At 33.3% G+C, this 15,505-nt stretch overlaps 1 protein-coding gene and 1 long non-coding RNA gene across 2 annotated transcripts; one reads left to right on the top strand and one right to left on the bottom strand.

Moving 5' to 3' along the window:
- Positions 1-997: 997 nt before the first annotated feature.
- On the top strand, positions 998-2,973 carry LOC128195980 (uncharacterized). The gene is made up of 2 exons (XR_008247992.1): positions 998-2,009; positions 2,099-2,973. It is a non-coding gene; the product is annotated as an uncharacterized LOC128195980 (long non-coding RNA).
- Positions 2,974-3,161: 188 nt separating this feature from the next.
- Positions 3,162-6,443, bottom strand: LOC108326226 (ADP-ribosylation factor). The gene is made up of 7 exons (XM_017559598.2): positions 6,286-6,443; positions 5,660-5,818; positions 5,138-5,208; positions 3,887-4,006; positions 3,661-3,779; positions 3,484-3,565; positions 3,162-3,387 (listed from the first exon to the last, which is right to left on the bottom strand). Exons 2-7 carry the CDS (start codon positions 5,805-5,807, stop codon positions 3,382-3,384), a joined length of 546 nt encoding a protein of 181 aa, XP_017415087.1. The 5' UTR covers positions 5,808-5,818; positions 6,286-6,443; the 3' UTR covers positions 3,162-3,381.
- Positions 6,444-15,505: the final 9,062 nt, after the last annotated feature.

The following is a 15,505-nucleotide window of genomic DNA, read 5'->3' as shown; positions in this document are numbered from 1 at the left end:
CTTTCAAATCTATTCCTTATATTTAACACCGTAAAACCACTATGGATTAGATCAGCGAATCTAAATGAATATATCTAAGGAGAGTTTAGCGTCCAATGTCACCGAAAAACAAGTTGGGTGTCACAAGTAATAGCATAGATGGCAACAAACCAAATGGGCGAGGTTTTCTATATAAAGGATGATAAGTGACCGTGTAGACAGTGACGTGTCAATGACTGAATGCTCCTCCATACTCTTAGGATAGGATAAATCGACAACAACCAACATGCCTTTCATCAAAACTACCGTTATCAAAATGTTTCATTCATGATTTTCGTTGGAAAATGTGTCCATTATAGGAAAGATGTAGAAAAGAAAAAGTACAAACCTAAATATTTTAAGTTCTCACGTTATTTTTACTTTTTATTCTCATCTTTTTTAAAACAATATAAAAATTTATACTTTTTTTACCATTTTATCCTTATAATCTGTATAAAATAAATGTAAAAATGAGTGATAGTATCATTACTAAAAAAATAATGCAAAATAAATGTTAAAATCAGAATTTTGTTACTTTTCAAAATTTTGGTATAATTGATCATCAAACTTAAAATTGAAAAGTGTTAAAGATTTGAATTTTAAGTCTAATTCAATCATACAAATTCAACTTGTAAAATAAAATTTACACTCATTTATGTATTTTAAATTGGTTTTATATTTAGTTGATGTAGAACTTCTAACATATCCTACTTACACCAAAGTATATACATCTCGTGCATTAGACTAGACATTAATAGATGATCCGATATCGAGGAAATTATATGCCCAACAAACACAAATCTCATTAGGATAGGTTCTAACACATACTCTGATACCATATTGAATATACACATATAATACTTTATTTATATTAGAAGAAATATGAATCAAGTCCAAAATACAAATAAAGAATAACAACAAACTAATTGAAGATAAAAGATAAAGATAATATATTTAACACTCTCTCTCGAATTGGTTTTGTGAGATTGAGTTAGATTCAAAGTTTAATACTTAGCATGGTATCTAGAGCCTATGGTTCTTTTAGGAAAAAAAAATTATTGCATGTACCATGCACATATCGTTGTTAACGTCTTCTACCATTAATATCAGATTTCCACTTTCGATCAATAATCACACGATTTTAATCATCTTGACCAGGTGACCATCGTGTTATCAACGACCCCTTCAATAGAACTCCTCTATGCTCTCAACGTCTTTCAAAATTGTGGATTTGTTTCCTTTTCTATTGGGTGTGGTGACGCATTCCATCTTCTCTCAAACAATGATTCAGAACATTCATTTTCTTCTTCCCATTTATTCATAATAACGAATATTATAACAAAGGTGTGGAAATAACATATTCTTAACAAACCAACTAAAATACTGACAGCTAGTACACAATTATTCCTTTACCAAAACATCCTCCCATTTAAACTTATAATCAGCTAAATATTTTTACAATCTACGAAGTCTTGCTACCATATCTAGGTAAGACTTCTCATTGGACCAAATGGTAGTGTTGGAGTCTTCCTGTGGACTTGAGTTGTTATCAGTTTCCTGATGTTGCAGCCTATAATGTCACCATCAGGAATTTCTACATTGCAAAGAGTCCTAATGATGCACATAGTTTGGTAGAGGAGATTGGTGTGCAGGGATTTGAGTCCAAATGCTTACAATTTGTTCTATAGGATATTTTATTAAGTCAGTATAATTTGTTCTTGGTGTTATACGGCTCTAACTTCCTGTACCCCAATTTTTTCTACCTACACGCCTAACCTTTTAAATGTCCATTCTACACTTGAGTTAATGATATCAATCTAACCTTTTAGCTCTTTGCGTTCACCCTCACCTCCTCTTCTCCCTTGTGTATGTTTTCGTTCCTTCCTCCATCTTTATCACCATCTTCGTTGACCGTTGGAGTTTTGAAGGTTTAGAAGCTTAACTATTCACAGAGGGAGTTGCAAGGTTCTTCACGATGCAATTGAGCAAAGGTATGATGTTTAGTTTAGTTTTGTTTGGTTAAGACTGTGTTGTCGACGGTGGAGATGGAGGTTTATTTAGGGTTTTGTTCATTTTTCAGAATGAAGAATGCAAAACGAATAACAAATATAAAACATACAATTCAGAAGCCATTCTTCGATTCATAATAAGCTTCCGGATTATGTACTCCGAAATAGAATGATGATTTTCGGATTACTCATTCCACAATATTATTTCCAATCCCTGATGACTTTTGGATTATATGTTCCACAATAGAGGGGTGTATGGGAAGGGGAATTCTAGAATACGTTATCCGGATTAGGTGTTCAACAATAGAGTAAAATTTTTCCAGAATAAAGAATCCGGAATACGTTTCCGAATCTGGAAGTACAATCAGGATTGGACATTCTGGAAGACAGAAAATAACCCACCCGGTCTCCCTCTCCACCGTATTCAACCAACCACATCTCGCAAAAAAGCAGAAATGTTCACCCCAAAAGACCCACACCCCACCTTTTGCAAAATCTTACAAATTTACCTTGATAAAAAGAGAAGCAACGAAGGATGTGCAACGAACGAGTTCAAACGAAGGAGGTGTAGTTCCTCTGAATCAACACGCTCCACCTTCTGTCAACACACACCGTGCAGCACGACGAAAACAGGGAGAGGGGTGCAAGAGTTCAGCGCTTCACTGATGCAGACAAAGATGGTCACTGTGGGAAGAGGGAGGTCCACACCCTTCGTCTAAAAAATAACAATGGAGGTGCACCAAAGCAGCACCAGCAACAACGGGAGAGGAGAGGAAGGGAGCTGCGGCAGCGCAAGGTTAAAAATTGGGCCTGTGAAATTAGGATTTTGTTTTTACTATTTACTCAGGGACGGAATGGGTATTTTAAAAAATTAGGAAAGTGGCAGCCCGCTTGTTAAGTTGAAATAGGGTTCACGTGTTCCATTAATCAATGGCTTAATTGAGTGCAGTCTTGCTACATGCATATCTTATACTTCTACTTGGGCCCAAATTATCATCGAAAAGAAAGAGATGGTTTAGGACTAAGACCAACGTCTTTCCTACAATTTGCCATTGGCCCATGCCACAATCAAGACCAGTGGTCTTAAGAATTTAAGAGACGTATTGTATATGTACCGTACGCATAATACGAGGCTTTATATAAATTCAATTGATTTCACAAATCAAATCGTAAACAATGCTATTTGGTTATACATGGAAAAAAAAATCAAATTATTCCTCAGTAACAGACCGCTGTTCTTTTTGAAGAAAAATAATACATGGCCGAACAATGAAAATCTAAGGACAAGAAAATCATAAAAGCAGAGATGGGCGAAGTAAACTCAACTTCCTTGCATCCTTCAACTAATAAATCTCTATGCCTGCAAATCATTTAAAAAAGAAAAAGTATCAGTCAAAGATTTAAGATGTAATTTAAAGTGCCCAGTTTGCAAATCCTCCACTCATTTGGTATTAACCTTGTTTGCAATGTTGTTTGAGAGCCAGTCAAGTCCTTCATAGAGCCCTTCACCAGATGTGGCGCATGTGCTCTGGATATACCTGCATGTAGAGAACACGTAGTTGAGAATCAATAGTGAAAGCAGACAGATAAGGACGGTGAGGAAAAGAATGTTGGCAGCGAAATTCTAGTTTACCAGTGACGCTGGCGGAGGGAATGAAGGCCAAGCTTATCAGTGATCTCCGCAGCATTCATAGCATTTGGAAGATCTTGCTTGTTGGCAAAAACTAGAAGCACGGCATCTCTCAACTCATCCTACCAAAGTAAGATTATCCAATAACATCCAGAATTATTTTGAGAAATCAAACAGTATGAAATAAGATACCCTTTACATGTTCACTCATTCATGATCCAGTTGTTACCTCATTCAGCATTCTATGCAGCTCATCCCTAGCTTCAACAACTCGGTCCCTGTCATTGCTATCAACCACAAAGATAAGTCCTTGGGTATTTTGGAAGTAATGTCTCCACAATGGGCGGATCTACAAGGAAAAACACATTGATGGTGAGTGCTGATGACTATCGGACTGAGAAAATGTTTGCAAAATAAATTGAAGAGGCATAATTAATGACAAGAAGTCAAAGGTAAAACAATTTGAGCTAGAGAGCTATCACATACACAAACCCTGTAAAGACTAAAGTTATAAATTGCATGATTGAGAACTTAATCACACTGGTCAGGCTGAGTACACCCCTGGTCTTGAAATAGAAAAATAGGCATAGGATTAGTTTGAGTAAACTTTTACCAAAGTACTTATAGGAGAAACTAAAATTAGTTTAAGAAAAAATTCAACTTTTAGAGAAACTAATGTAAGAAAGTTTCTATAAATTAGTTTATGTATAATCCCAACTAAATATAGAGGAGTTCATTTCATTTTCCCTTCTTATTTGCTTCTTCAAGTGGTTTAAGAAAGTTTAACTAACCAACAAAAGATAAGATAATAAGTTTCCATTCAACTCGTTTTGCGACATTGATTAACACAAAATTGTTACTATATTGGTATCGATCTACTAGACGTGACCTAGACCAGAGCATTCAAGGTTGTGGATGGTGAGATTTGTGATCAAGTTCATCATCATCACCCCCTATCGTCTAGGTATAAATTCACTTCCTTCTAGGGTATGTTGCTGATTTTCGGGATTAGTTTACCAAAGTCGGTGGTGCATTTAAAGTAGAGATCTAAAGCGAAATTGCAAACTCTAGTTTGCTAAGTATGATTCATCCCTTGGTAAGTTACACAGACCCCAGACCTCGAGTGCGTCAGGACAATGACTTTATTCCGAAGTAGTGTCCAACAACCCAACCCATTGGGTACAATTACAAAATTAATGACTTGCACCTCAAAACAACAAACAGACTTTGATTCTCGTCTATATATCATCTTGGAGGAGTACACCAAATGGGCATCCATTGACTCGCCACTAAAACTTACTCATCAAAACTCAATTTTGGAATGTAAACCACGTGATATGCATATCAGTGCAAGCAAAGTTTCAGTAAATGATCACGCCATAAAATCAACAAAGGCAATGAGGACAGTTGCTAGGTCACCCATAACGAAGTACACTATAATGTCAGATGTTGGACATGAAGATGCAGGGAGAGTAAATACCTTGTCTTGGCCTCCCACATCCCAAACAGTGAAGCTGATGTTCTTATATTCCACAGTTTCCACATTAAACCCTGCGTCAAATGAAGTATTAGCAGAATCTCACAAGGTACTTATTATTAGGAGAGCAAGATATTACATTATCATGCCAACAATGATAGTGGATATATTACATCTAGGCTAAGCACATTGATCGATACCGTTTTCAGTACACAGCAAAGAACAATAGATAGACTATACTTCTTCCACCTCCATATATAATAATTAAAAACTTGTAAAGTAAGGTTAATCTAGTACCAGAAGATCTTAAGGCTAGCCTGAACAGATCAAGTAAAATTGAAGGAAAAAATATAATATGAGCATCAAATGAACGGAAAGGGACAGAAGAGGCCAAATCCGGAATTGATCCCACATTAGATATATTGATCCCTCCATCAGTTGAATTAGTTACTAATGTCCTCTCTATACTCTAACCCATTGCATCAGTCAATACAGATCGAAGTAGAAAGAATAAATGAAACTTACCAATGGTGGGAATGGTGGTTACAATCTCTCCCAGCTTGAGCTTGTACAGAATGGTGGTCTTACCCGCAGCATCGAGACCGACCATGAGTATACGCATCTCTTTCTTGGCAAACAGCCGGCTGAACAACTTGGTGAAGGACAGCCCCATTTTCAACGATTCTGAGTCCACAAATCACCGCACAACAACACCAGTCCATTCAATTCAAATTTCAACCGCAACAAATCAAATCCAAACAAAAATAACCACAATCAGAAATATACAACATGTAAAATGAACGGGAATCAGACAGTGCTGAATCCATGACCAACCAGAAATAAGTTCCGATCTGACAGAGAGATCGATAAATAAAAGAAAACAAGGTGGATATTAAAATCGTGCGATCTCACGACACGCGATGCAGATCAAGCGAGGACACAGCCAGATCGTAAATCAAGATACGAGAAATCGCGAAACTAATCAATGATGAAGTAACAGATTATCAAATCAGACGAAATTGGATGGTATAACAGAAAAATGCAAAGCAAAGAAAGAATAAATAATAGGATATGAGGTAGTGAAGATGGAAATGGCGAGGAGATCAACTGAAAGGGGAGAGAGAGAGAGAGAGGGAGAGAGAGAAACATACCTTGAGAGGAAGAGAGATATGCTTGGGAAGAAGGAGGAGGCAGATCTCTTCTCTTTGCGACAAAGAGAAAAGAATGGAAGTGGTCTCAGATGAAGGCCTTCGCTGATTTATAGAACGCGGACAAAGATCCAAAATTTCTGTACGTCGTCGTTTATTCGGTCCACTTCGTATTTCGGTTTACCACTTTACGCTCGTTAAGTTAACCCACTTTTTTAAAATAAAAATAAACGAGAATATTCGATATTTTTCCCAATGCATGAATTACATTCTTAAATTTCCCACTTCTCTGTTTAATTTAAGCATTTTGTCTTACTGATATCTTTTAAACTTAAAAAAAGTGCTTCAATTTAATTCGTTTCAATATAAATTAGCTTGTTAAGAACTTTTTCTTCAATATAACCTTAAATAACAGTTTGACCATTTGACCTTCTAAGGGTGAATTAATTGCTTCAATTTTGGCAATTAATTACCAACAAGTCCATATCTGAATCCGTGATCATTTCATCTTCAAGAATTTTATTATAAAATCGGTTTAAATTTACTCGGTTAACGTTTAATCTTAAAAAATATTGATTCTTTTTCAAGTAATTCCACGTTAAGCAGTGACATAAAGATTTTATTAAAAAAATAAAAAATAAAAAGGAAAGAAAAATCATGGAAGAAATAAAATTACACAAAACTTACAAAAACAATATTTATTATGGAAAAAACAAAAAAACTCATGATTTTCTTCAAAAAAAAATTACTTAATACTTTAAATCCCATATATTAGGTAAAACGTGAGCACATTAAAAAAAACTTATCGTTAGTTAATCTTTTCATATTTCAAAAATATTCAAATTTTTGTATTAATCCTTTTGACCTACTCTTATTAGATTCTTTTTTTACTGAACTTGTTCATCATTCTTTTCAGTGGTAAAATTTTTTCTTTCATCAAACATATTAGTCATTTAAAAATTATTTTTAATGATTTTACAAAACAAACCTCTTTATATATATATTAAAAGATTAGAAACTGTCGTTAAAGTATTGAGAATTTAATTTAATTATTATGTGAAAATTATTTATAATGATAATGACATTCTTTTAAAGGATACATACCATAATAAATTACATTTACAAATCATACTAAATAAAAATTTAGATTTCATAATTAAAATTTACATTTCAATACCAATGAGTTAAATAGTAAAAGTTTCCTTAATTTCTATCAATTTCATAATTTTCAAATTTCAACATTATTTTTTTATCAACGCTAAATTTATATGATAATAAAATTTAGTAAATTAAAGAATTATTTTTTTAATATAATATTATATTCACCATTAGATAAATTCTTTTAAGAAGCTTAATGCACCACAATTCAAATAAATGTATAGAGTTTAAGTTTTTTAATTTATTTTTTGACTTAATCTAACTTAGTATTTATGAATTTCTAAATAAGTTTTTACAACTATTGTTATATGTATGTGCTTAGGACGTCAAAAAGTAAATTGAATAAAATGGCAAATTGGCATGGGAGTAAAAGAACGGAAAGAAATGTATCACAACAAAGTAGGATTGAGAAAAGGAATCAAAGGAAAGTGTCGAGAAAGATTTGTTTGAGACAAAAAAAAAACATTAAGAGAAACATGATTGAGATAGAGAAAGGCATCAAGAGAAGTGTAAATTGATACAAAGTTTGAAATTAGATTGAGATAGAGGTTATATACAAATAACTATTGCAGAATGTGGAAATGATGAGAATATCTCACATAATGTGGATAGTTCAAGGCAATTACTTCATTTTATGTATTTTTTTCTTTTATTTTATTTGTCAAGTAATTATTAGAAAAGAAGAAGAAATATAAATATGTAGTTCAAATATAAACAAAATGTGACAAATTGTGATATAATTTCAAATAGTATCATAAAGTCGTGAACACGACAAATGGTTAATTCAATGTTGGTTATAACAATTTTGGTTACCGTTTTTATTCTTTTACCGTACAAGTTTTTGTTTTATCCTTAATAATTTATTTTATCGCAATTTACATTTCTACAAAACCTTTATTTTCGCTCGCTTCTTCATTCATTGTTTTCCAATTTTATTTTTTAATTCATCTACCATTCCGCTTTTAAAGAAAAAAAAATACCAAAAATATGATTGTTGGAGGAAAATTCACTAATTATTGACTGAGGTTCAGGTTAGAAAATAATTCAGTGAATTGAAGATATTTATGACCCTAATTTGCCATATAAGTGAGTTATACATGAATTTGAAATTCATAGTGGTCTCATAAACAACCTGTGGTAATAAATTCGAGCTGGGTTCAAATTTTTTCATGCTAATAAATGAGTCAGGTTGGGTTGACTCACCAAGTGGGCAATCAATTGTGGTGAGTAACAGCACCACCTCAAGGTAATCATTATTAAAACCCCTCATTAATGCAGCATAAAAGTTAAAAGAACAAGTGCTTCAGTAAGTTCAAAGGATAAAACTCTTAAAGGTAAACAACAAATGTTACCCTTCCTAAAGTTGACCATTTAAAGCTTGATGAGCCCGCAATCCACCTGCATATGAAAGTCATCTTAAACTCGACCAAGCGACTCGATCATCATTGCAACAAAGTCTTTCACTCTTTTTCTAGTAACTTGGATGAAACTCGGTCAAGAAAAACATCTTAACACATATTTTACACACATTAGAATTTTTGAGCTTTGTGGAGCTTGTGTACATGCTCAACCTGTATCCATCCTCAGCCTATGAAAGAGGCTTTAACTTCCTAATTAAAGCTAAAAGAATTTCACAAATAAATAAGCATTCAATATATATATATAGAGAGACGTTCTGGTCATACTTTATGAAATTATTATTCATCATTATTAACAAAATGTTTAATCATAGTGATCATATTTTCTTAATTCCATATAAGGAATTCGATTAGGAAAGTACCACTCCCTGAATCACTTCTCACACTTTCACTTATATCTTAAACAGATAAAAAGGAAGAAGTTCTTAATTAAGCATAAGAGAGTCTTTTGCTGGTGAATCTTTCCTTATCGTAACCAGCTTAACTAACAAAGACATCTTCAAAATTCTGCCACGTTTCTCATCAAATCTAGAATCCAAATTCAATAAAACTCAATACTTATCTTAATCTCATTTCATTCCTAATATCCTTCATTTAGTAAATTAGTAAAATAGTGAACTTAATTAAAAAATATAAAAAAATTAATATGGAATTACCAAAAAATAATTAATAGAGAAATTTAGTTAAAATATCCAAATTTATTTTGAAATTAAAATCTATTAAACCTAAAATTTAATATTATAGCTATATTAGTTATTACTAAACAAAATAAATTATTTGTTCTGAAAATAAATAGAACTTTATTGAATCTACAAATAACATATTATTATATCTTTGTTTAATGATATCGTATATCTAAAATATGTTTAATATAATAATGAATATATTCTAATAATTTTTTAGTTGTGACATTAAGTTCTAATGTGACGTTTTAAAATAATTTTTTTACTTGATGTCAATAAAACTAAATGTGATATTAACAGTTTTTTAATTAGTGTGAACTAATTGTCTCTCTTTCTATTTTCTAATTACCAACGAGTGTGGAATTTAATACTGTTAGGATTCAAATTGAAATTGTCTCGTTAGAAAAAAGAACACTAAAAACACTCGATGGATGATGAGAAATCACTTAGAAGGGTATGTTAAGAGGGTTACTCCCTCCAACACCACATATTACTCTTTGTGTCACCACATTTCCATTTTGTTCTCAAAATCAACGAATATGAGATATTTGTTTGACCTTCAATGAATTTTGTTAACGAAAATCAAGATTTGTTTGACCTTTTGAACTATTTTCTTTTATACAAAATAAATTTTAAACAAAATAAATAATTATAATTAAATTAATAAATAACTTAAAATCTAAAATTATATACTAGACACAAAATTTTATACAAAAAAAATAAAATTAATAAACTAAAAGGCAATGAACGGATATGCAAGGTCCATTGGACCTTCAACGGATCTTGACATCCGTCGACGGAAATCAAGATTCGTTGAAGGTCAAACGAATTTCTTATATCTGTGCAAACCTTTGTGTTTGGCTTATTCTACGTTTTTCAAACAACAACACACTGATATCAACAATGTTGGGGCGAAATCAACCATGAACCACACTCTTCTTCCCGAACCAACGATCTTTGGAGCCAACTTAGTGACAATGGAAGCATCAGAAATGGAGGAGAAAGCAGAAATCACAAATAAGAGAAGTATTATAACGTCATGTTACTTTACTTTTAGAAACCTAAGATTTAATTTAAATTCTCTTCTCTTATTATTATTTTTGGGTCGCTAAAATTTTGATTTCAAATCTGCCCATCAATGGTCTTGTAGCCCAAATTCAAGCAAAACCAAAACAAGTTCCAGGTTCAGCTCGTTATCTTCAAGGGAGTTGTTCCCTCCACCACCCCTGATGCTTCCTATACCTCTCCACTATTTTTTTAATTACAAAAATATCCTACATTAATTAAATTTTTATCATTTAACTTTATTTATCTTTTTTAAAAATATCCTCTCTCTTGAATTTTAGCAGGCATTATGTATTTAACGTTCATAAAAAAAAAGAAGACAATCTTTTAACTACATCAACCAATGTTGTAAAGGAATTTGCTGTCTAAAACATTAAGTAATCTAAGGTTTAATTGGAGTTATGCATATTTTGTTGAGATTTAGATCCTTCGACGTTCTTAAGGAAGAGAATATGGTCCTCCTAAAAACAAAGAAACATTTTTCTAATATAACTAACCATAAGAAATCCATTAGTAATAAATCAGCATTTCTTTCTCTTTTATACCACAACAATAAAATAGAAAACATGAAACTAACAACGTAAGGAATTAGTTGAAGTATTATAAAATTATGAGTAAGCGAAGGGATTCACTAAAATTATAAAACGAACTAATCGAGACACCTTTTTACATGATTCTTTGAAATAATACAGAGATGATTGAACAGAGTAATGTATAAGGAAAGTAACAATATTTTGTGCAGATTAAAGGATTGAGAAGCAACCCCAACCTAAACCACCTAAACCACTATATTAGAGAATTGTTAGGGAAAAATGGTGAGTTTATAAGATAAGAGACAAAGCGTAGGTAATGAAACCGAATTGGAAAAAAAGAGATAGCTGAATTGAATCAAGAATGTGAAGAAGAGGAGGTGGAAGACGGAGATGGAGGGGTTCCGCGACGGAGATCTTCGATTAGGTCAGAGAGCTCTTTCCGAGGTGATTCTCTGCCAATCATGAAGCCATACCTAAGAAAAGGACAGCGAGGAATGTGATAAAAGTGAATATAACAGAATTAGCAGTGAGTGAGAATGAATTTGAATCGGATTACTACAAAGAAGTGGCGGAAAACACGCCTGAAGTAGCAATGGTCTGAACGAGAGTAAGCTTCTTCTCCATTCAACCCTCTCTTTTCTTTTTCAGTTACCAATCTTCACTCCACACTCACGCATGAATCCAATTCCACTACAACATCCTTTAACCTAGAACTTCAAACTGGCCTTCTTAAACGGATGTCGACATCCGTTTATCCTTCAACGGAGGATATCGACACCCGTTTAAAAGTACAACACATATTTGTTTAAATATCACTAACGTTGTGTTCCTTTGCGTGGATACTCCTGTTCACGCTGATCTGTGAAGATTGATTTGCGAAGAAAGTCATGTTCGCTTGCCACAATTTGCACGGAGGGAAAAGCGAGGATTTGCGAGATTCGGATACAAGGAGCATCCCGCTAATCTGAGAAGATTTGCGATGATTTGGGTGGAAAAGACTGTTTTGCCTCGTTCTATTTTAAAAATTCCAAACAAACCATTCAGCCATGCTTAACATAAAAAATCATACTCATTTATGCAGCTTAGGACGACTGAGAAGTGTGTCTATGTGCTGGAGTTTTGTGTTCGCAATGAGGACGGGGTAGAGGTAATATTTATTTTTAAATTTTGGTGTGGTTGTTGCAGGTTGAAGGTGTTCACGGTGATGAAGAAGAAGACAGTGGTTAATGGACGAGGAAGAACGTGGTTGACGATGACGACGGAGTTGAAGAGGGGATGTGTATTCGGTTACAAAGAATGGCATAACCGGTTCGATGATGAAGAAGAGTTGCACAGTGGGACGTATTCGGTTACACGTGAAGCGTAACCGGTTACACCTTGGAGTTATGGTTGGACGCTATTGTTTCTCGGGCCATCTTCAGAAAAAACGGGCCTAGATCCGGATTGTCCAAGGAGGACTCTTCTACTACCAGCATCTTCTTCACGGTTCGGTTCAGCGGTGGGGTCTGCCTCTCACCGCCGTGTACCTGTGGCGTGGTGCGGAGGTAATCCGCGAAGGGCTGCATTTGAGGTGGCATGGGGAAAGATTGAATGGAGGATTGCCCAAAAATCAAAACTAAAACTTTTGTGGGGAATTTGAATGGGTAGTGTTGTATTTGTGGGTTTGGGATTGTGGATGGAGATGAAAGGAGGGAAGCTTCATGATTTGTGTTTAGATTTGGAAAAGAGAAAGAAAATTTGTTAAGGTTGTTGTGAAAATTGGGAAGTGATAAATAGAGAGAAAAGGGGAAATAGATTAGGGGTGGTAGTGGTGAAAGGTTGCTTGGAAGAGACGCGTGATGATGGGAGAATTGACATACCTTAATTTGAGGACAAGCTTGACGAGGAAGAAAGGGAAGAACAGAGAAATGAAGTCCATGATTACAAACAGAACAGTGTTTGAATTGAAATAAAGAGAAATTTATGTTATTGAAACTGCTTATTTGCAACAATAGCTTCTTTGTGTATTGCTTGATGAATGCAAGTGTACATAGTTGTATTTGTTCTTAAATCAACAATGAAGAGTACTTTTGTGACATTGCATTTAACATTTTTTTTGTTTAACGTATAAAATTTTCAATTAAATTTAAAAAGAAAAGTTTTATTGCAGCTGAAAATGGAAAAATATTCAAATGGGTAAATTATGTTTTAAATAAATTAATAATAAATCAGTGTTTTAAAGAGTTTAGAGGAAATATTTTAAATCGTGTTCATATATTTATTATTTCTTTATAAATGTTTTGTAACTTAATTTAAAATAAGAATAAAAGGTATGTTATTAGAATAAATAGTAATAAATAATAATAACTAATAATAATAATGATAATAATTATTATTATTATAATAATTAATAATAATAATATTAATATTAATAATAATAAATTAATAATATTAATATTAATATTAATTTGGTAATAAATTATATTACAAACAAATATTACATTTAAAAATAAATTTATTTTATTAGATTATAATTTTTATAATTTTTAAAAATTAATTTTAAAAAATATTTATGATTTTGGTCTCTTTATAAACATTTTTACAATTAAATATAACATTAATAAATAACATTTTATATTACTTTAATAATTAAAAACATTTTAATAATCTTCAATTTTTATCAATTAAATTAATTTTTTAAATCTGTCACATTAATCAAATTCTACACTAATTCTCATAAATTTTACTTTCAAATTTATTCTCAATTTATCCACAAATCTACTAAAAAAATTAACAAAAAAATTATCCTTAAATCCATTCAAATCATTCATGCAAGTCTAAAAGAGGATGGAAAGGTGCAAGAAACCTCTGTGATGGCAGAGGGAGTAACTCCCTATCTTCAATCTGCCAGCCCAAAATAGAATTCCAACGCTGGCCTACAGGCCCAGGCCCAACACTGATTGCAACCGCAAACCCTAAACGCAACATCGCCACCCATGGTTGCTCCACTGGTGCAACCACCACAGCCACCACAGAACAGAGACAATGAGCATCAGAACCCAAAAGGAATTTCCCCAATTTAGAACCCTAATCTTCACAACCGGAACCCTAACCCCAAAATTTGTGAAAACCCAGACCCAAACACATAATCCAAGACCTGCAAGAAAGAATAGAGGAACAACCCAAAATTTTTCCTAATTCACCAAACCCCAAATTCCCAGTTCACGACCCTCCTCTGCTTCACGCCAGAAGACCACCGCGCCGCGAACCAGAACGAAGTAAAGGAAGGAAAAGAAATCTCTCCTTAGCACCGTGAGCACGTTCCATAGCGGAAGAGGAAGAGAAACTCTCCCGGAGTTGTGTGATGAAGAAACTCTGCCCAGATCGTGCCTCAACCACGCCGTCGCCATCGAAGGAGCCGGAGTTTGAATCCTCGCAGAAGTGCCGCCGCTGCAGGACGCCTCCATCGCACCTCGCCGCAACCTCACCGTGCCTTGCCGCGCCGTCGCGAGCCACTCACCTCCATCACAGCACTCTCGCTGACCGTGCCCGCGACAAAGGGGGAAAAGAAAGGGAAGAAGCTTCGAGCTTCTGACCAACGCGTTCAAGGGAAAAGAAAGACTGAATGGGCAAACGAGAGCATGACCCCTCGAAAAGAATAAGGCTGGACCCTAAATTGGGTTCCATTGATTCAAGCCCAATTAGAATCAGAAAGAGAAATTAGAATCAGAAAGAGAAAGAAAAGAAAACTCTAGGCTTTGGGAAACAATTGATTTGGTCACCAGATTAAGGATTTAGTTTTTAAAACTAGCTCTAATTCCAATTAACCCTAATTAAAAGAATCTCCAAAACCCTAATTTTGATTATAATTGCAATCAAATGAAACCATAGTTTTATTATATTCTAAAAAAAAACTTTTAATCTCTTGTGATATAGAATTCAATACGTGAATTCTTATAGCACTTAATTACGTGAATTCTTACAGAATTCACTTACGTATAATTCAATTACTTGAATTCCAAATGGTTTGAATTCCAAACAGATATTAACACAATCATACTCAATAAACAATGCAATTTATTTATGATTAAAAGGATCAACCAAAAATTCAAAAATCATCTTACCACAGAAATATTCAATCTTGATATTAAGTATTCAATTAAATTAACAATCGTTTAAATGTAAAGATAATTTTTCATAATCATAAAAGATACTTAAGAAAATGTCCACATTCATCATATAATAAAAAAGAAAAAGTAAGTTTTTCATAATAAGATTAAAGATCAATCAATCACATATGTATGTTATTATCTTTTAAAAATATTTTCTCTTCTTTAATCTTTCTGTCTCACAGTGTTCTATTCTAAAATAAAATAAAGGTTTCTTA

This window comes from Vigna angularis, chromosome 3 (genome assembly GCF_016808095.1).
Source record: "Vigna angularis cultivar LongXiaoDou No.4 chromosome 3, ASM1680809v1, whole genome shotgun sequence".
Taxonomy (NCBI): Eukaryota; Viridiplantae; Streptophyta; class Magnoliopsida; order Fabales; family Fabaceae; genus Vigna; species Vigna angularis.
The sequence above is the reverse complement of the archived record's forward strand: the minus strand, read 5'-3'. Positions and strand labels throughout refer to the sequence as shown.

Excerpts from the sequence above, each read along its gene's own strand:
- LOC108326226 (XM_017559598.2), bottom strand. The coding sequence starts at position 5,807 with ATGGGGCTGTCCTTCACCAAGTTGTTCAGCCGGCTGTTTGCCAAGAAA. Across the intron at positions 5,209-5,659 it reads AACCACCATTCCCACCATTG|GGTTTAATGTGGAAACTGTG; the intron begins GTAAGTTTCATT and ends CATTTGACGCAG. Across the intron at positions 3,780-3,886 it reads TGCATAGAATGCTGAATGAG|GATGAGTTGAGAGATGCCGT; the intron begins GTAACAACTGGA and ends TTACTTTGGTAG.